At 25.7% G+C, this 22,909-nt stretch overlaps 2 protein-coding genes across 4 annotated transcripts in view; one reads left to right on the top strand and one right to left on the bottom strand.

Annotated features, from left to right (window-relative positions):
- LOC119603068 (octopamine receptor beta-3R) overlaps positions 1-22,909 on the bottom strand; it is a 77,188-nt gene that overhangs the window by 38,022 nt on the left and 16,257 nt on the right. The window lies entirely within an intron of this gene.
- LOC119603069 (protein hugin) lies at positions 15,367-21,235 on the top strand. The gene is made up of 3 exons (XM_037954945.1): positions 15,367-15,730; positions 20,192-20,474; positions 20,643-21,235. Exons 1-3 carry the CDS (start codon positions 15,647-15,649, stop codon positions 20,870-20,872), a joined length of 597 nt encoding a protein of 198 aa, XP_037810873.1. The 5' UTR covers positions 15,367-15,646; the 3' UTR covers positions 20,873-21,235.

Raw genomic sequence — 22,909 nt, 5'->3', positions numbered from 1 at the left:
TAGGTTAAAAATACCAGTATAACGATGAAATTCTACATAAATAAGTCTTATGTGAACGTAAATCTCTTAACAAAATTTTATGAGGATCTGTCCATAATTGACCCTATCCCCCATATAAGGTCGCTTTCAGAAAATGTCTTTAACGTTCATTACAGGATCAGAAATGCGAGTATAGCGATAAAATTCGGTATAAACAAGTTTTATATGAGTTAAAATCTCTCTACTTACTTTTGTCAGGATCCGTCCAATATTGACCCTACCCCCCATATAAGATAAGGTTTGTTTGGTATTGAAAATATGCAAAATCGGTTCACATTTTCGCATAGGTTAAAAATACCAGTATAACGATGAAATTCTACATAAATAAGTCTCTTAACAAAATTTTATGAGGATCTGTCCATAATTGAGCCTATCCCCCATATAAGGTCTTCAGAAAATGCCTTTAAAGTTCATTACAGGGTCAGAAATGCGAGTACAGCGATAAAATTCGGTATAAACAAGTTTTGTATGAGTTAAAATCTCTCTACTTACTTTTGTGAGGATCCGTCCAATATTAAGCCTACCCCCCATATAAGATCCCCTTCAGAAATTTACTTTAACACCTATTGCTGGCTCAGTAATGAGAGTACAGCGATGAAATTCGGCATAAATAAGTTTTGTATGAGCCAAAATTTCAATACTAACTTCTGGGAGGATCGGTCCATAATTGAGCCTATCCCCCGTATAAAATCCCCTTCATTACTTTATCGCTCTTTACCAACTTAAAACTACGAATCTTTCTACCAAATTTTCTGAGGATCGGCCAATAATTGATTTGATGGTGGGTATATAAGATTCGGCATGGTCGAATATAACACTCTTACTTGTTTCATTTTCTGTTTGTTGGTAGTAGTATTTTGGTTTAAAATGAGGAGTGTCATTTTAGGATCATCGTTTGGTTGGTTACCTAATGCCACTTTAACTTTTAAATGTCAGTGACATTTTCTATACATACTTAATAGAGAATCTTTATCGTAAATTTTCTATAAAGAGAACATTTTAGGTAATTCTCCATAAAGGGAAAATTTATCGAAAATCCATAAAGAGAGAAAATATTGTACATTTTCTATAAAGAGAAAAATTATTGTAAACTTTCTATAAAGACCAAATTTATTGTTAATCTTCTATAAAGAGATTTTTTTGTAAATTTTCTATAAACTGTAAAGTTATGGTAAATTTTCTATAAAGAGAAAATTTATTGAAAATTTTCTATAAAGAGAAAATTTATTGAAATTTTTTTATAAAGAGAAAATTTATTGAAAAATTTTTTTATAAAGAGAAAATTTATTGAAAAATTTTTTTATAAAAAGAAAATTTATTGAAAAATTTTCTATAAAGAGAAAATTTATTGAAAATTTTCTATAAAGAGAAAATTTATTGAAAATTTTCTATTAAGAGAAAATTTATTGAAAAAATTTCTATAAACAGAAAATTTTTTAAAAAATTTCTATAAAGAGAAAATTTATTGAAAATTTTTCTATAAACAGAAAATTTATTGAAAATTTTTCTATAAAGAGAAAATTTATTGAAAAAATTTCTATAAAGAGAAAATTTATTGAAAAAATTTCTATAAAGAGAAAATTTATTGAAAAAATTTCTATAAAGAGAAAATTTATTGAAAATTTTCTATAAAGAGAAAATTTATTGAAAATTTTCTATAAAGAGAAAATTTATTGAAAATTTTCTATAAAGAGAAAATTTATTGAAAATTTTCTATAAAGAGAAAATTTATTGAAAAATTTTCTATAAAGAGAAAATTTATTGAAAAATTTTCTATAAAGAGAAAATTTATTGAAAAATTTTCTATAAAGAGTAAATTTATTGAAAAATTTTCTATAAAGAGTAAATTTGTTGAAAAATTTTCTATAAAGAGTAAATTTATTGAAAATTTTCTATAAAGAGAAAATTTATTGAAAATTTTCTATAAAAAGAGAATTTATTAGAAATTGTCTATAAAGAGAAATTTTCTATAAAGGGAAAATATATTAGAAATTTTCTATAAAGAGAAACTTTTTATAACAAATTTTCTATAAATGGAAAGTTTATCGAATATTTTTTAAGAGAAAAAACACAGAGAAAAAGAGAAGTGATAAAAAATTTTCAAAGATATAGAGAGTTTACTTAGTTTTGCTTTTATTTAAAATCATACAATTATGATTTTATAACAAAATATTCAAAACCTAGTAATATAAGTATTTAACATTACCGAAGTGTACACATTAATTCAACAAAGCCAAAAAATTATTTAATATTATTTTCTTTTTCCTAGTTTTCCTAAAAGAGACGAAGCAAAAAACGGGAGGGAATACAAACTAGAAAAATCATTTTAGAATTGCAGTGTAAATAACAGTTAATGAAAATAAACACTTATTGCTGGAATTAGATATTAGTTCATTGTATATTTAACTTAAATATCTCATTCCTTTAAACTTTCTTTATATTATCTACTACAATTTGTCTTAGATTTCATAAGGAAAAATACTATCTATTTGCCATATTGTGTTTATTTTGTTTTAAACATTTTCTTTTAGAGAGATTTCCCCACTTTTTGTAACAATTTAATATTAGCACGAGTAGGAAAAAGGAAACAAAAAAAATTATTGTTATTATATTTAGTAAGAAACTTAGAACATTGAAATCAACATCAATATTTAATTACTGTTTAGAAGAGATTATGCTGTATCAAATTCCCCTAAATGAAATAAGCATGTACAGAGAGGTTAATGAGATGACGATGATGTTGAGAACTGAAATTAAATCATCATCATGGTGTTAAAATATTTATAGGGGAATGTATATTGTACATGGAAATGTTTTGCTTTGTTTTGGGGGAAAATATACGTTTTAATAGAATTCGAATTTTGCTTTAGTTAATTATGGTAAAAAGAATTTAAATCATTTTTCTTTTTAGCAGTTTATCAAAGTTATAATGAAGTATATTCTAGAGTAAATTTATGAAAAGCAGATGAGGATATTTATTTGAAGAAGTTGGTATTTTTCTATTAAAAAAAAATTAATTCGGCCATTTTTCTATAAATAGAGAGACTTTATCGAAAGAACATTTTTGAGAAATTTTCTCTTTATATAGAATTTTAGGAAAATTTTTCTTTATAAAAAATTTAAAGGGCAATTTCTTTTTATAAAAATTTTAAATTAATTTTCACTTCGAGAAATTTTCTCTTTATAGAAAATTTTTAAGAAATTTTATCTTTATAGAAAATTTTTCCTTTATAAAAAACTTTTGAGAAACTTTCTTTTACAGAATGTGTTCCAAAATTTTTTTCTTTTTAAAAAATTTTTGGAAAATTTTCTCTTTACCCATTTTGTTTAATAATTTAATAATTTAATAATTTCCTTTCATAGAAAGTTTTTGGAAAATTGTCTCGTTTTGAAATATTTTCTTTACAAAACGATTTTGAAAATTTTTTTTACACAGTGTTTTCGAAATATTTTCTCGTTATAAAAAATGTTTCGAAAATTTTCTTTTTATAGACAAGTTTTGGGAAATTTTCTCTTTATCCATTTTGGATAATTTCCCTTCATAGAAAATTTGGAAAATTTTTCGTTATAAAAAACGTTTGGAAACATTTTCTTTATAGTATTTTCTATTTACAGAAAGTTTTTGGAAATTTTTCTCTTTTTATTATTATTTATTATTATTATTTTTTGAGAGAGAAATTTGTCTTTAATTTATTTTTTTTAAAGAATGTTTTTTAAAGATGTTCTCTAAATATTGTCTGAAAAGAAAATTTTTTAAAAATTAAATTTTTTTGTTTATTTGAAATTTTTTATATAAAAAGAGAAATAGATAATTTTTTAAAAAAATTTATAAGAAAAGTCACTGTTTAGACTTTATAGAAAATAAAAAATAACATAATTTTTTAAAAACTCATATTAAGAGAGTATTTTATTTTTATCGAAAAATGTCTATAAAGAGAAAAATTTTCGAGCATATTCTATAAATTTAAAATTTATTGAAATTTTTTTATAAAAAGAAAATTTACCGATGATTTTTTATAATGAAAAAAATTATCCAAAATTTTGTATTAAAAAAAATTATCAAATAGAGGTTAGAAAGTTCTGTATAAAGAGAGATTTTTTTAAATGTCCTCGTTAAGAGAAATTATATATGGAGTTGAATCTCTATAATGTGAGAATTTGTTAAAAATGATTTGTTATAATTATTATGAAATCCGTCTACTATAGCGTATGATTGATATATAATTCGAAAGGAAAGCAAACACTTTTACGTCTTCTAAGCAAATAACTACCAAACTACACTATACAATAAACATAAATAAATCCTTGAATTTAGTCATTAATCAAGCAAATTTATTTTGTAAATCTACTAGTATAATAATTTTCTTTTTGCTGCTATTTTTTTTTGTTGCTAGCTTTATAACAAAAATCTATCATTTATTCACTTTCAAAACATTTGCAGCAACCAAAATAAACTAAAAATAACAATAACAAACAACAAAAAAAAGTCGTCTAGTTGGCAAAGTAAGTAGATACTATAATATTTTTTTTGCCAGTTCTTTTTTCTATAGTCGTGTTGAATGTTTTTGTTGAATTTTTGTATTTTTATCAAGGATTAAATTGATTGATATTGACACAGTCACTTGTTATCCACAATAATCCTGGCATTGAAAATATTAGCTTTCGACTTTGATAGTAAATTTTTTTTGTCGTTTTGATACTTTTTTTACTTTTTTATTTTTTGGGTGGTTGCGTGTATATGTATTTTGTCATGTTTATTATATGCTGCTATTGTAGAGTAAATGTCAGCAAAATGTTAGTAAAATGATTTTATTTCAGTTAACAGCTACAACTGAAGAGTTTTTCCTTTACTCCCTTGTTCATTTTAGCATTTAGCAAGGGATTTCAGTTTAAGGAGATTTTTTTTTTTTGCGTAGAAAGTAAGAAAAAGTGCTAAAACAAACTTAAGCAAGTGTTAGTTTAGTGCTTTTTCTTCTTTTTTTATTTTCCTTCATTGCTTTTGCATTTTAGCTATGTTATTTTGCTGTTGGCTTACGTTGGTTATAGCTTATTTACACTTCCAACCAACTAACCAACCATTCATTTTACTTTAACCATATACTGCTGATGTTGATCATATAGTTAATGCCACAAATTGAAGTATGTATGTGTTAAAGTGTATAAGTATTTTATTTATAACACACGACAATTTTAGGTTTGTTTCGCTTGAGAATGTTTAAGCGTGCCTGCTTATTTTTATAGCGCCAAGAAATGCAAAATGATAAAGTATCAAAATAAAACATAATGAAAGAAGAAAAAAAAAAAAAAAAAAAAAAAATCACAAAACCAAAAAGGGTTAACAGATATTTGTGAAAATCATGGACAGTTTTAACGGTCGTAGAAAAATTTTATGGTTGTAATTTAGTTTTTTTAATGGAAAATTTCGGAAAATGTTTTTATTCGCAATTTTCGGAAAATATTAGTTTTATTATTAAAATTTTATGAATATTTTTACCGGAAATTATATCTTTGTGAAAAATTCTTTGCAATTTTCTTTATAATTTTTTAATAGAAAATTTTAAAGAAGTTTTCTCGTTATTGAAGATTTTTGTGAAATTTAAAGAAAATTTATACAAAAAATTTTATATTTGGAATGTTTTTTTGAAATTTTTTCTTTATAGAAAGTAGTTATAAAAAATTTTCTTTTTTGTGTAATTTTCTCTTTATAGAGAATTTTTGGGAAATTTGTATGTAAAAATAATTTTTATTTTATACAAAATTTTAGGGAACATTTCTCTTTATAGAAAATTGAAGGGACATTTTCTTTTTATAGAAAATTTTTGAGAAATTTCCTCTTTATATAAAATTTTTAGGAAATTTTATATTTAAGGAATATTTTTGAGAAATTTTCTTTTTATTTTGAATTTTGGGGAAATATTTCTTTTGAAAAATTTTTTCTTCATAAAAAAAATTAAGGAATATTTCTCTTTATAGAAAATTTTTAAAAAATTTTTATTTTATATTATTTTTTTAAGAACATTTCTCTTTATAGAATGATTCCAAAAATGTTCTCTTTATAATTTTTTGAAAAAATTCCATTTTTAGAACAAATTTTTTATTTATAAAAAATTTTTGGAAATTTATCTTTATGGAACTTTCTATTTATAGAAAGTTTTTGAAAAATTTTCTCTGTATAGAAATTTTTTTTATTTTTTCTTTATAGAAAATTTTTGGGAAATTTTCTCTATAAAAATAGTCTAAAAAGACAATTTTCTGGAAAATAAATTTTTATGTTAGAAATTATTTTATAGAAAATTACTTTTTAAATTCATTGCATTCACTTTTATAATTTGTAGATCTATTTATTTTGAAAGAAATGATTAAGTCTGTATTTGCTTCATGGAACATCAGGACGTATGAGTATTAATTATTTAGTATAGTTATTAAATAACAATCATACGTCATGGTAAACAAATGAACCATGATTGTAGAGGATGAAAAGATATAAGAGTTTTTCCATAGTACACAGATTAACACTCTATAATTATATTGGTTCATTCTTAATTAATCCGCTATTCATCTCTAGCCGTTAAACATTTCCTTAGTGTAAAGAAAAGTGGCCTGTATGTTTACATACGTCTGTGTTGGTTACAATTTGTTTTCACACTCATCTAAATACTTGAGCACACACTCTCAGCACATAACGAGGCTACATATTGAGCAGAAATAAAAAAAACACTAACAAGTAAAACCATAGAACCAGGGAACACAATATATGTAAAAAAATGACAAATAACCAGCAAAAACTAAGTAAAAACACACACAGAATAATTTGTTTCATCATAACCAAGGTCATTTAAGAATATAGAAACATGTAAAATAAATACATGTACATACAATATACATATATTTTTCCTCATCAAACAAGTGCAAGTATATGCCTAATAAACCGGTTATCATACATCTCTTATACACACATCCTTTTGTTTTGAATAGCAGCTGCTTTTATCCTCCTCGTACATACATATGTATTTTTAAATTTCAAGTATTTTTTCTCTAAATTTTTATAAAGCTTTAATCACGTATAGGATGAATATAAAATATTTTAAAAAATATGCTTATACAGCAATATACCTCTTCACTTGGTTGGCCGACCACTGTAATTCTTTTAAAAAATCCATAAAGCTTAACTATATTATGTTTTTAAATTATATAGTTAAAAGAAGAGCAAAAGTTTTAAAATTTGTGGCAAATTTATTTTTGCAAACTTTGTAAAATTTAACAACCATTGACGACAAGCGGTAGAAGTTAATTTCTAATGTTTGTTTTTTCTTAAAATTTTTTGTTCGGGTTAAAGTCAAAATATTTTTATATAGAAAAGATTATAATAATATTTAACTTTTGATGTCTGGTTTTAAGTTTTTAAGCAATGCAAAATTGAAGTTAATTTTGAAGTAATGGAAAAGAATAAAAGTTCAACAAATGTTAATATACTAATTATATGTGTATATATCTATTAAATTACTTAATAATAACTATTTTTAACTATTGTTTGCAGATACTATAACAGATATTAAATAAAAGGTTTTGCGGACATTAGGGCGTATGAGTATGAATAATTTAGTATAGTTAATAAATAATAATTATACGCTTAAGCGAACAAATGGGAGGTAATAGTTTTGTTTGCAAATAACTACTGTGAACTCAAAGTAAAGCTATAGGCCTGTCCATTTTAAATACAAAATAGCAATAGAGAATATTTCAGTCCTCAGAACAGGCAATATATGGATATGTAGGATATGGAATATGTATGTATGTTATCGAAAGGCAGAGTGTAAAAAATAAGATCTCTGACTAGTTTTGTTTGTTTTTTATACAAGTCTGAGCATACGTACATGTAAAAGAAAGAGTACAAAGGCGCCCATTTGAGAGCTCATTGCATTTCGCTGATGTATATAAAATTTCAATGTGTTACAAACGAAATGAAAAAAATATATATAATCCCTTTAAATAGTCGTACAACATTTCTGTAACAACAATAAATTGCCTTAAAAGGTTTCGTCGAAAAATTATTTCATATTTTTAATCATCTATGAAATATTAACATTATTACCTCTTCAAATATTAGTATACATTTATATTCAGGAATTTTACTATCAAAATAACACAATTATTTTCTCTCCATTTATAACAACCGAATACAGGCACTAATACGTAGAAATATGAATGGTAAACAACAAGAATTGCATTGCATAAATTTATTTAATCTATACATGCATTTAAATTTCCTACCTCAACACTTTACCATCATAGATAGAGAAAGGGTGGGATAGTGGTAAAGGGTATGTAGAGGACATTATATTTATTGACTCGCCAATTAGCAAATAATGACTTAAATTGGTGGTAAAATCTCACAGCACCTGCTGCAATTTAGAATTTACAGATAAAAGCATCCATATAAAATAGTGTCATTGAAAAGGAAGTATTAATGGAAATTTAAGTTATCCCAGCAAAAATTAGTTTAGTTCCACGACAAGTTCTAGAACGCATGATTATAGCCTGTGCTCGTTCTACTTTGGCGTTGAGACAAATGATTAAGATTAAGTCTAATTTTAGGAACTATTGAGGAATTATTATTATATGCATTTTCTATTTCAATAAAAATAAGTTTATGATTTTTTAATTTTTTGACATTTTTTCAACGAATTCTAAGATGTTGTTTCGGAACTAGTATGTGTTCCATTGAACTAGTGTAGTATCAATGTATAACTAATGTCAAAAAACTAGTTCCTTGAAAACTCTTTAGAAGTATTTTAGAACCACAACAATATTCCGAGGAACGGGTTGCAGACATCACTAGTTGCAAGATTGTTGTTTAGGAATCTGAAGTGGTTCTCTTTGCATTCGTTCTAGAACTAGTTGTTTTTAGAACAAGTTCTAAAGTTTGTCATGGGATGTATTACTTTAAAACATAAGGTATTTTGTTGAGCTTCAAAGGGAATATTCCTCTAGTGTTTGTATTATGGATTTATTTTGATATTTATAACGTATAGATATGTTGGTCTCATCAAAAAATTAAATAACTCAAAATCAGTCCAATTGTCCGTCCGTCTGATATTGTTGGTTGGTGGATTTCTGTCAGTTCCTCAATCCAAATAAACTTATAAGTAAACTGCAGTTTGCAATTGTTTACCCTTCACCTTTCAGAGAAGGGTATATGTATATAAGTTTGTCATCCCATTTGTAATTTCTACAATATATATTCTGGATCCTTATGGATAGTGGAGTCGATTAAGCTATGTCCATCTGGTTGTCTGTCTGTCTGTCCGTCTGTATGTCTGTTGAAATCAATTTTTTGAAGACCAAAGATATTTTCGGGATCAAAATCTTCAATAATTCTGTCAGATATACTTTCTACAAAATCGGTACACAAATAATGGAGATATGGGCAGAAACTCGAGACAACCTCTGAAAATTTCATCAAAAAATCAAAATTTTTGTTCACTCTTTGAAACAAAGAAAAAAACAACAAGAACATACAGCTTCATATGGTAAATGTTGTTCTTGTACTTAGATTGTTTATTTATGTACAGAATTTTCTAAATACGTAAAGGAAGGTTCTGGTACGCACTTAAATTTGGAAAACTTTTGGTAAATGTTTTATAATTTCAAATGCTTTAACATTAAAGTTTTATGAATGAATGTTAAATTAAAAGTATAGTATGGTGTAAAATTTTTATTAACTATGTTGATATTTATTACAACCACAATGGCTTCGCAAATCATAATCTATTCCGAACTAATAACATTGACTGGCTTCTTGTCCACTAAATCTTAAAGTTTTGTTTTAAAAATTTTCCATAGACTCATTTATTATACATTTACTTAACTAAAATGTTCATTAACTTTAATTACCAAAACTCTCTCTAACAAAAATTTGAATATTTATAAAATATGTACATACATATATGCAAATGTTTACTTAGTAGCGCATACATGTTAACATAATTTTCAAATAATTTATTCAATTTATATAATTAAATATTACACAATAAAAAACATTTAAACACATTTAAATATTTAAATTAAATTGAGTGCGAGTGTATTAAATTTAATTATAAAATTCAAATTTCAACACAATAAATATTATCACTTTAAAACAAATATATGCATACACATATTCGACACTCATCATCGTTCTTATTGTTTTAATGATGATACAAATTACTATGGCAACAGCAAACATAAATTTGTATATAAATGTGTTTATGAGCAAAAAAAAAAAAAAAAAAAAAGTAAACATGATGTTGATGTTAAATATTATATTTCAACTAATAAATTTTTTTAGATACTTTCATTAAAGTAGACAAACACACACACGTACTTTCTATACACACACATGAATATAATCGTATGCCGGATGAAATAAAACTAAAATCCTTTCTATTCTTGGTTGGACAAAACACACACAATTAGGAGCTCAAATGTTTGTATGTATATATAATTGTAGATACAAATACATTGCTAACATTTTTGTGTTTTTATATATGAAATGTTTTAAATGTTGTTGATGTACATTAGGGTGTCCCATGGACCACTTTTTTGTAGGAATAGCTCTGAAGCTATGCTTATTAATGTACTAAATATGAAAAATAAAAAAAAAGAACTTAGGTTCTTTACCAACGATTGATCTAAATACAATATGAGGTTCATAAAAAGGCGGTTCTTCGGGAAACTCTAATATACATATGTACATGTATTAGACTGCTCTATAAAAAGAAATTTGGAGATTTGGTTTAGACATCTTTTAGAAGTCCTTTTTTTAACTTTTTTCAAACTCTATTCTGTATATGGTTTTGTACTACTTATATTATTTTTGCATAGAAATAGTTGCTCTATATCCACATTTAAGTATACCAATCGACTCAGAAAGGATTTAACAATGTCCGTCCGTCCGTCCATGCAAACTTTGCATCGAATTACAGAACTCAATTTTCAAGATATTTTAATGAAATTTTGCACATACAGTTCTATACAGTTTTTTTTTATAACTAGTTTATTTTCTATATTATATTATTATACTGTTCACCCTAATTATTTTATATATTTATTTATATTAAATTAACAAATAAACATTGTCATGCTACTGGGTGTTAATACAATAATAAATTATACGATAATTTAGGAAAAATACTTGATTTCCCCATTTCCTTTATTTTTTTCGCATTCTGACTTTAACTCTAAATCTATCATTAAATATAGAGAACAATATGGCTTTACATAAAATACATACATATATGTTGGGAAAAACGGTCAGAGGCGGTAATATACATGAGTTTGACTTTTTGGACAAGGGAAAGTCAATGGGAATGATGAAAAGAGCAAAATTAATAAAGATTTATTTTTAATATAATTATATAAAAATATTTGAAATAAGCTTACATATTATTAATTTTTTTTACTTGCAGGTAAGATTTTTGATTATTTCCTAAAAGGATTAATTATGGTAAGATTTTGTATTTTTCTATATTTTTTAAGTTAAGAAAATGGTTTTAAAATAATTTTAATAAAGATTTAAGGTCTTTTTTATAAAAAATTATCAAAGGTTTATAAGACAATTTTTCATACATGATTTGTTCTATAAAACTTGGATAAATTGTTATGAATAAAGCGGATATTGTATTTTCCAAATTATGATAATTATAACCTGACGAATCAGTTTCAAAATTAGTCCTATTGAGGTACTTTATGAATACCCATTTACATACATTCTCAATTTTTGAACATATATAGTAAAAATGTCGCTTTTTAATTTCAAAATAATCTAGAAAAAACTCAGTAATGACTTGGCTTATTATTCAATGACCTCTATATACCGTATGCATTACTTTTAAGTAATCTTATAATGACATACATATAATAAGTTACGTAAGTACTATATTTTGAGTTTTGCCATTTTATTTGCACAGCTCTAGAGTCCCAAGTTCACAAAACAACTTTTTAACTCCCTATTTGTAAGTAATTACTTATGTAGTTATGTGTAAGCGAAAGTGTTAAATACTTGTATCCAATGTCATCATCGTATTAAAATAATAATTTAAAATGCTAATGAATAAGCAGCTCAAACTCATTACTTTTCAATGTAACTTTTTGCTGGGATTAAATTACAGATTAAATTACAAAAAGACAACCCCTTCTAAAAATCAACGTTACTGATTTCTCACAATCCATTTAGTAGCTTATAAAGGAACTCAACATGTTGTTAGTGTTTTACCATTGTATTCATACCTCACATATGCAAGTGTGTATCTATGTGTTTGGATAATTTTACGTTAAATACATGAGGAGTATGAAATTTCATGTAGCTGTTAATCCAATCCCACACTTATTGAATCCATTTTGTTGTTGAGATAACAAATGATAAAATACAAAAAAAAAAAAAAACAACAGTGACATTTGTCACATTGTTTTAAGGAAGATTGATTGATTTGTAACATTCGATTGTAGGACCACCAACAAAACCCACCCCTAAAGTCAAATAACTTTGAGTCGGTGAGAGCCTTTTTGTCCACACAATAAGAACGGAATCATTTGTTTTCTGGGGGCATGTTGTAGCCAATATTTGCATATAAAAGAGTAAAAATGTTGATGTTCGATGGAAGGTGATGATTGTTAAATAAAACATTTTGCAGGAAGGGAGTGTGCTGACTTGTCTATCTCAGCATGATTTTACTTGAGTAAACTGCAAAATAAATATATTTATTTGTAGACTTATACATTTACACACATAAACAACAAATCTATAAGCTGCAGTTACCTCTTAGTTAGGGTATTTGTAAGTGCTAACAATAATATTGGTTTGAGTTTTTGTTCTTGTTTTTAAGGAGAATTAATAGAGAAAAATTTGTTGTTATATCCTGCAGCGTTTAACACTATACTTTAGTGCTTCTAGCATTGTTTTTATTGTTTTTTTTTTCTGTAGTACTTTGACGCACACTTTCACAGGCCATATACCAACTAGAAAAAAATTGTCACTTATCATCATGCTGTTGTTCTAGATTTATTATAATTGTAGATTTGCATTTTATATCAATTTGTTTAGTTACACTTTTAAAGGGTAAATTAAATTTGTTCATAAGTTTGTGATGATTGAAGATGAAGTTATACATTTAAATTTTAAGTCATTTTAAGGATTTTTCAATAATCAGGGTCTAATAATAAAAAAGTTGAGCAATCATATGATATATTCGAAATACTTCTCTTCTAAATATTTTCTTTTAATTTATTACTTCAAGAATCATAAATCTATTGTACGGTATACACAAATCTTATTTACTATTAAATTATACATTCTTATCGATATGAATGTAGAAATTTACATTCATTAGGTGGGCCTCAAAATAAGAAGTAAAAAAGGTATATGGATGAATATAGTATAATATTATTTTTAGTACTTTTACATACCAGGCACTTAAAATTTTGAACCTTTTTAGGAATAAGAGTTGTATTCGGATTTATTTTGTGTGTTCGAAGTTATAAAATGTTTATTAATCTGTTGAATGGTTTACGAAATATTATATGGACTACTCTATGGTCTAGCCTATGGACTAGTCTATGGATTATTCTGTGGACTAGTCATAAAATGTAATGTTGATACTTTCTTTAACTAGTTTCTTGAGTAGTCTGTTGACTTCTCTGTGTACTAATATATAGACTAATTTAGTATATGGAATAGTCTACTGATGTTTATTCTATTGACTAGTATATGGACTAATATATAAATTAGTCTATGTACAATTCTACTGACTAGTCAGTCTGTGGACAAGTAAATGGACTTCTAAGTGAACTAGTTTGCGGACTAGTCTCTAGACCATTGACTAGTCTCTTGACTTGTTAATAAACTATTCGGATGAGTACTATGTGTATTATTCTGAATTACTCCTTTGGCTATTTTCAAGTATAGCTTATTGACTATTCTGAAGACTTGTCTATAGACTAGTCTATGGACTATTCTACTGCATAATCTGACTGTGGACTTGTAAGTGAACGAGTCTGCGGACTAGTCTCGTACTTATTTCATTGACCCTTCTGAAGACTAGCCTGAGGAATAGTATATTGACTACTATGTGGACTATTCTCTCAACTAGTTCACTAACTATTATCAGAATTACGCCAGTGACTAGTCTATTAACTAGTTTATGGACTAGCCTGAAGACTAGTATATTTATTAATATGTAGACTATTCTCTGAACTATGTAGATAATTGACTATTCTGAAGACTAACTAGTACATATATTGACTACTAAGTGGACTATTCTCTGAACTAGGTCATTGACTATAATTCTGATGACTCCATTGACTAATCTGTGCCTATGCAATGTCAAAAAGTATTGAATACAGTACAACAGTGCTAAATTCCATCCCTGTTTACGATCTTATTTTCAGAATCAAATTTTTTTGTAAAATTTTCCAATGTTTCTATATTAATATTAGGGTGTCCCGTGGACCATTTTTTTGTAAGAATACCTATCAACGATATATTTTTTTTGAAAGATCCTTAGTTCCCTACCAGTGATTAAAAAATCGTTTCTGCAATCTTTTCAAAATGAGTCTCAAAAATTCCGTAATTTTGAGCTTATAGCAGGAAAAATAATACAAAATTTTTTTTGGAGTATATTATGTACGAAAAATTAGTTTTAGTGCATTAGAAGGTATATATAAATTCTAAAATAATCTAAAAAAATCTAAAATAGACCAAATCAAATGCCAAACAATTCTTTTAAATATTTTTCTGTATAATCTAAAAATTACTACAATTTTGACACTTATTTCGATAAGAAGCGAGAGAGACCCATTTCAAAAAGATTTTTTTTCACAAACTATACTGAGGTCAAGACTTTCAATCGGATGTTAAGTATATTAATACGTATCGATTGAAAAGTATTCTTACAAATGAGTCTTTAAAAGGCAGTTCCTTTAATATGCATGTCAACATCAAAACGTCTACTTATTTTTCGATACCAACCTACAAAAGATGTGATTGACTCTTTTAACAAATTAATTTCAAATAAATGAAAACAAGTACAACATCTGTCTATAGCTTATAACAACAATAATATTTTCTAAACTGTCATGGTCTCCTACATGTTTCTTTCCAACTGTTACACTAATACTTCTATTGACATTATAATCATGTTTAACATCGTCTTTAGCATTCATACTATCATTATATTTACCAACATGACCAATAACTTTCTCCTACTACTAGTTTTAAAATGATTGTTTAACCATCTCTTTGGCCTATAAATATTGAACTTTTCGATTATTTTCTTATCAGTTTCACTACAACTTTCATAGAGTTAAAAGTTCAAAATAGAAACATTTTATAGTTTAAAAAAATAATTGTAAGAATAATATTGTAAAAAGTAAAATAGTGCAACAATTTTAAATTAAAAAAAAAAACTAAAGTTTTTGCAAATCTTTAAACTTTATAAGTTTAAAAAATTTGCTGAATTCCCAGTAAATTTGTGTTTGCGTTAAAAGGAGGAATATATCGAACTAGGCGGTTCTTTAAATAACAGCTGCAGAAAATATCTTTAACAAAAACTGACAGAATATTTGCTTTATCATGACTGGTTTAAGTTGTTTAACTTTTGTTCTAGTCGCATTTTGTTGTTACACCACAAGCATGTCTAAACCCACCCGAAACGAGGTAAGTTTTAAGGCTGAAATGGCAAATTTTTCTTTTTCTTCCATTTCTGATAAGGAAAAGTACAAGTATTCAGATAAACAAATAGCAGAAGCAACAGAAAAGTCTTAAATGTAAAAACCATGAAGGGCATAAAGACATAAACTTAACCATTTCTAGAAATTTTTATTTAAGTCTTTAAGTTTAGCAGATTTTTTTTTAATTTCATATTCATTGCTTTTAAATTACTTCAAAAGAAATTAATTATATGCTGCTTAAATTAAGTGATTCTTCTGTTGCATTAAAGTCGAGTTTTTTTATTATTCGAAAATATTACAATTGCAGTTTGCCAAAGATTTAAGCATTTGAAAATGTCCAAACCATTGAAGCATTTTTAAAAATCTGTGACATTTACTGTTGCCAAGGAAATTCTGAAAACTTAATAAACGCTTAGCTTTAACTAAACAATTTACAGAAAAAATAACTTTTTAACAATTTTTATAAAAGAACTAAAATGTAACATGTTGCTTTCTTCTGTAACAAAGAATATTTATTGTATTCTCCCTAAAGAGTGTTAAACAAATTTATAAAAAAAAAACTTAAAACTGACTATGGGTTTCTAAACCTGAATTCCTAAATGCAGCAGAAAAGCAACAGGGGGAAAACTGAAAATAAAATAACAGTAAATGATACTTATGACATTCTATTTGAAAGTTTTATATCAAACTCACAATCACACTTCTCATATTGTACATTTACAAACTGTTAAATCTAAGTTTTTTTTTTGCATACTTGGTATTGCAAACTTGAACCTCAAAATAACATAAATGCTACATTTAAGTATTGTCTCTAGGCTATATGGAGCGTATGTGTGTAAAATAAGAATCAAGTACAAGGAAATAATTTTTAAAATGGGTTTTTATTGCTTAAAGTTCTAGCTTTGCATTTTGCCATTTAGGGGATAGCGAAAGAATAAAGAATGTGATAAAAGTATAAGTGTTACCAACTAAACTAGCCAAATTATAGTTTAATCTTAAACTAAAAAAAACATGAAGTTTAAGACTTCTAATTATCACTATATGTAGGAATTACCTTTTTAAGCTTTTTTCTTTTTATAATTTGTTTTTTATAACAAATAAAAGCTTTCATACATAATTTCTATTATAAAAACCAAATGTTTTTCTCGTATAAAGATTTTTCTTGCACTAAGAGCTTTTTCACAAATATCTTTGTTGACCTCAAGAAAAGCTTTACATTAATATTTTTTAAAAGCTTTTAAAAAACGTTTCATAATAATAAAAAAATGAGATTAGAAGAAAAGCTCGGTTTTACAATAAAAACTTTCAACAAAAGCTTTCTAAATTATAGTTTAATTAACTTTTTTATAACAAATAAAAGCTTTTTTAAACATTTTTTTATAAAAAGCAAAGTTTTTCTCGCTTTAAAAGCTTTTATACAAATAACTTTTTGATCTCAAAAAAGCTTTTCATTTAAAATAAAAAAGCTTCGCAAAATCATATCATAATATTTTTTGTGTAAAATAGGATTAGAAAATAAAGCTTTTTAACAAAAAAAAAATCTAACAAAACCATAATAATTTATTTTAAAGAGAGTAAAAATTTTAAAGAAAAATATTAATAAAGAAGAGTTCATATTAAAAGCTTTATTGCAAAAAACTTTTACAAACAAATTATTTAAAAAATGGTTTTTAAAAGAATTAGTGAGGAATAATTAATTTTTCATTATATAAATTTTTTTTTTCAAATGAAAAGCTTTTTCCTTAAAAACTACTTCTACAAGAAATTGATGTTTAAAGAAGCTTTGTCATAAAAATTTTTTTACGAAATTAAAAAGAAATTGCTCAAATTTATGCTAAAAGCTTTATAAAATTTAATCTCAAGAAAAGCTTTTCGTTAAAAATTACGAAAAAAGCTTTTATAAACCTTTCCCAATAAAAATTGTTTTATGATAATTGGATTGAAAGAAAAGCTCTTTTTTACAATAAATATGAAAAGCTTTTTTATAAAAAAACTTTAAAAATAAGGAATTCAATTAAAAAAAATAATAACAATAAAAGCATTTTTGGCGGAAGACTTTTTTATCTCAAGAAAAGCTTTTTTTAATGGGTTCCATTAATATTATTTTCAAATAAAAAAAAGTAGAAAATTTGCTAGATTTTTTAAACATAATTTTGCAGAGTGTTTCTTATATAATTTACCATAAAAAAGCTGACTTATATCAAGTAATAATAATCAGTAATTGTAAGTGAAAAAGCTGGTTCCATTAGACTCCAACTTCTACAAAATTAAGTTCAATTACACAATTCTGTCAACCAAACACTTCCATACAAAATTTCTTTTTCTATTTTAATTTCTGCAACAATTTTTGTATTTTCTGCATTTTGTAGCTTTTATTGTCCTATTTCAACTATTTTTTTTGGAATGAATTGTATTGTGGCTTGACTTTGCTGACAATTACAGATTTTTGTAATATTAGATTTTTAACAATGTGTGAGTCAGTCTGTATCTAATAGTTTTGTAGATACAAAAAGATGTGTACAGTTTTGTGTGTAGCAACAAGTTTATAGTTTCCAGCAATTACCATAGAAAAAAGGGTGTATGTTGTAGAAAAAAAAAATTACCCTTTGTAAATGGTAATATTTGTTCATTTTGGTTAGAATTCTATTTCAAACAGTTAAAATCTATTTAGAAATCGTAATAAAATTTTGAAATAGAAATTAGTTTTTGTGTGAGAGTAAAGTTTTGTAATGATTCGAGAATGTACATTAAATTGAATGTAGTATTTGTTATTCGAAAAGGTAAATTTGTTAGAATTTTTGTTAATATTTGGAATATTTAGTAATATTTGCAAAAGAACATATAATAAAGAAACAGTATTGCATAAAATAGTAAATTATTAATGATTTCTTGTTAAATATAATACTTCTTATATGAGACAGAATACTGTCAAGAATTTTAACTTAGCTTACGATAAATGAATAGCAGATCAAAATAGATTTCAAAAGAATTTAATAAAAGATTGCAAAGAAATTTGTAGTTTCCAATAATAAATATTTTACAAATTAATGCAGCTGCAAGCCCATGTGATTTCAAAAGCAAAATCTGGGCAATTTGTGTATGTCTTACAATTGTGGTTGTATTGGTAAAAGTATACACACCTCACCCCCTTTGATTTCTTAGTAAACCCCCTATTGATTGCTTGCCAAATATTGCACAACATTTTAAAGAACATCTCTAATTTAAGTGCAATTATTTTATAATAAACCTTTTCTGTAAATTGTCTTAATTGCTTAAAGCTCTCGATTAATTTAAAGTTTTATAAGTTTATTAAAAATTACTTATTTTGCAACATGTTGAAGTTAACTGCACGTGTATGTAGTTGCCTTTTCTCAAGAGATTTTGTGGCTTTAATTTTACAGACATTAGAGTATAATTGTTTATAAATTGCTATAAACACCTGATAACAATTTTCATTAATTATTTGTTAAAAGTGGTTAGTTTTGTTAGCATTTCCTATTAATTAACACTTAGGCAGTTTACAGTTAATAATATAATTACAAAAGGCTAATGGAGAAGAAAAATTAAAAATTTTGTGTGAGTGTAAAGTAACTGAATGTGGATTGTAGTAATATATTAAGAAAGAAAGAATTTCTAAACAAATGTATGTTTGTATCATAAAGCTTTTTACCAGAAATTTCTCTACTTTTTACAATAAAAGCTTTATGATAGAAAAATACTGTACACAAGTTTTTTTTGTAATGATTTTTTTAAAAAGCATTTTTAAATGAAAAAAGTTTTTATCAAAAAACATTTGTTGGAAGAAACGGAATAAAAATTGCAGATAACTTTTTAATAAGTCATTATTTTTAATAAAAACAAAAATATTTTCTACGACAAAAAATAACTTCTACAGAAGAGCTTTTTCATAAACAAAAGTTTATCTAAAGAAATTGTTGTTAGGGAACACTTTTTAATCAACGTGAGGAATTGTTATTACAAAAGAAAATGCTTTCAAATAAAAAGCTTTTTCTAAAGAGAATTGATTTTTAAAAAAGCTTTTTTTAACAATTCAATTTTCATCAAAAAGCTTTATGTTTACAAGAAAACTGCAATAAAAAATCCATAAAAAAATAAACTAAAGCTATAAACATAAGGACAAAAACAAGGGGATGAACTTTTTCAGAAAAGCTTTTCAAAAAAAAAAAAGCTTTTTTTTACTGAAAAACTGTAAAACAACGAACTCAAGCATATCTATAACTATTTTCATTTACATAATTGCATTTTAAGATCTAATCATATCAATTTCTCAACTACCCTCGTTTCGCACTAGTTAAAATATTTATGTACTTTTTCTGTCAACAACTTAATTTAACAATAGAACAGCAATAACATACTTAACACACACCAGCTAACAATCTTTTTATCTAAATACAAAAAAATAAAAAAAAAACAAAAACAATTTTAGGCTGCTAAAAAGGTGGAATTGCCCCACGAACAACAGCAGCAACAACCACATCATCAGCTACAGAGTGAAGCCAGCTACGAAACAAGACAAAAACGTTCACAGCTTGATTTGGGTAACATAGGTGGTGGTGGTATTAACGGTTTTGGCAATGCTGAGTATAAAGATTTTAATGAGTTCATAGAAGAACTGGGCGACAATGCTATTATGCCAGTGTCACAGGAAATGGATTTGGAAAATATGCCCCCACTATTGTACTTTATGCTGTTGCAGAAACTAAAGCAGTGTAAGTTAAATAAATACACTTTTCTTTCTTCTACTTTATTAATTTGCATATTTTATGTGCAATTTTCCATTTTTTTTTATTTCCTTTTCTATGACATATTTATATATTCGCTTTTACCATACTTTCCTTCTTCGTTTTAATTCTTTATACAAATGCACTTTAATGTAGTGCAAACTAATGAACGTCAATTACCCACAAGACGTACACCACGCCTGGGGCGCAGCATTGATTTTCAACTGTTTGATGCCGGTGCTGCCAGTACTACAGGACATGACTTTGATGGCGCTTTAAATATGGCCAACGATTATGCAGTCTCACGACAATATCTACCTCGTGTCATGAAAAAGTCTGTACAATTTAAGCCACGTTTAGGTAAAAGAACACAAGTATGCGATTAAAATAACCCAAGGCAGCAGCAGCAAACACCTCTTCTACTATATCGCATTAACCATGGCCAACAACTACAACAATACTATTACAATTACTACTACTACCACTACTAAAACAAGTACTAATACTTACTAGATACACACCTATATACTATTGATATTTATTTCGCTGGATGGACTCGTGCATAGAAATTTTACACTCGTATTGGAAAATGGACATGGAAATGTAAGGATAAACTGAACAACCATGGATGACATCTACATTTATTTGCATTTAAACAGGAAAAAAAAAGCAAAGTAAATAAATGTATAACTTTATTCTACTAGTTAAATTAATTTTTCTATAAAAACTTTTATGTTTATTCAATATTTAATGAAAAATTTAAAAAACCAAAAAAAAAAAAAATTAAAAAATTGTACAAATATAAATCATACATAAATCCTCAGCTTTTTTATTATAAATAAATCAATTTGATGAATAAAAAAAATATTCATATTTTTTATATATTGAAAGGAAATAAATTTTTTGTATTTAAATGCAAATTGTATAAAAACAAATTTAAAAAATACAAAAACAAAATAACTGTATTTAAATAAAATTATTGTGTAAAACTACTATATACTTGTATTAAATAAAACTATATTTCAATTTATTATATTTAAAACACTATCCAAATAAAGACAGAAAAATATTCACAAAGAGATACATGATATTTAATTTAAACGTGTTTCGATTTATTTTATAAAAAGTGAATTTTTCTTACAATTAAAGTAATTTTTTTAATGTTTTTTAGCAGACAATTACCATTCGAATTAATCAGTTGTCTTTTTTAAGATAAGGGTATAATTAAATTTTAATTTTAATGGATTTTTATGTTAAGCATTTATCTATGTTTGCTGTTAGTCATGGAAAAATTTTCGAATTTATTTGTTTTTGTAAAGGGATAACTTACAAAAGTAATTGGTGTTATGACCACTGTTGCTATGAGCAATTTCGTGCCAAGTGACTCAACTCAAAAAATCGATTTGGATGAAACTTGCACCAAGGTTAGTACTATTGGATAGTAAATACAAATGTTTAGCTCTATCGGTCAAGAACTGCCTGAGTTAGAGGGGGTTAAAATTGGACATTTTGGTCATGCGGGGTTTTTTCAAATTAGTGTAACTTTTCACCTATTGGTGAAACTGAAGAATAAGATTTTTGCAATATTTGACACTTCTTTTTCCCCAATTTTTTTCAAAAAGGAAGTTTTTTTCTTTTGCTCATTTCTTTAAGTGCTTTGTGCTTACTTAGAGGGATTTAAGGGGCATATCTAAAAAAGTATACTTTATCTCAAAGAACTAAGCCTTTGAATTAAAATATTTCTTTCTTTACATAAATACTCTCCAATTTAGAAAATAGTGAATATCTATGATAACCAATTTTTAGATCTTTTATTTTTCATCAAAAATAGATTTTTATATAATATGCCAGTTAAAACTTACATTGAAAAGTAATGAGTTAAAATGCTAAAAAGCCGCTTTTCACCACTTATTCATTAGAGTTTTAACTCAATAGTTTAACACGGTGATGATATTGAAGGCAAGTACTTACTACGCTCGCTTACAAATCACTACTTAAATAAGTACTTACAAATAGGGAGTTAAAACATTTGCTCAAAATAAAGTACTTACGTATCAGATTCTATATAATTAAAAGTAATACAGACTGCATGTAGTAGTCATTGAAAAGTATGTGGTTATATTACCGAGTTTTTGCTGGGATTTTAAAATCCAAATCTGTAATCACTAATTTTTCTCACAAAAAATAGATTTTTTAGAAGAAACATAAAATCAAGTGTAAATGCTTAAATAACGCTTCAATTAACGAAATAGATAAAAATCTCAGAACAATAATTTTTTTACCAAAAATCTATTTTTTTTATTAGAAACTTAAATTTTTTTTAATTTAATTTTCTGAAGGGCACCTTATATGGTGGGTAGGGTAAATTATGGAAACGTAGACCGACATGGCACATTTTCATGGCCAAACAAACCTTACCTATA

Source organism: Lucilia sericata, unplaced genomic scaffold, assembly GCF_015586225.1.
Source record: "Lucilia sericata isolate MDLA Ls3-8-SP2 unplaced genomic scaffold, ASM1558622v1 Contig000272F_arrow, whole genome shotgun sequence".
NCBI lineage: Eukaryota > Metazoa > Arthropoda > Insecta > Diptera > Calliphoridae > Lucilia > Lucilia sericata.
Note: the sequence above shows the minus strand (reverse complement) of the source record. Positions and strands in the feature narration are given on the sequence as shown.

Coding starts and splice junctions, on each gene's coding strand:
- LOC119603069 (XM_037954945.1), top strand. CDS start 15,647: ATGACTGGTTTAAGTTGTTTAACTTTTGTTCTAGTCGCATTTTGTTGT. Junction 15,731..20,191: donor CTAAACCCACCCGAAACGAG/GTAAGTTTTAAG, acceptor AAACAATTTTAG/GCTGCTAAAAAGGTGGAATT. Junction 20,475..20,642: donor GTTGCAGAAACTAAAGCAGT/GTAAGTTAAATA, acceptor ACTTTAATGTAG/TGCAAACTAATGAACGTCAA.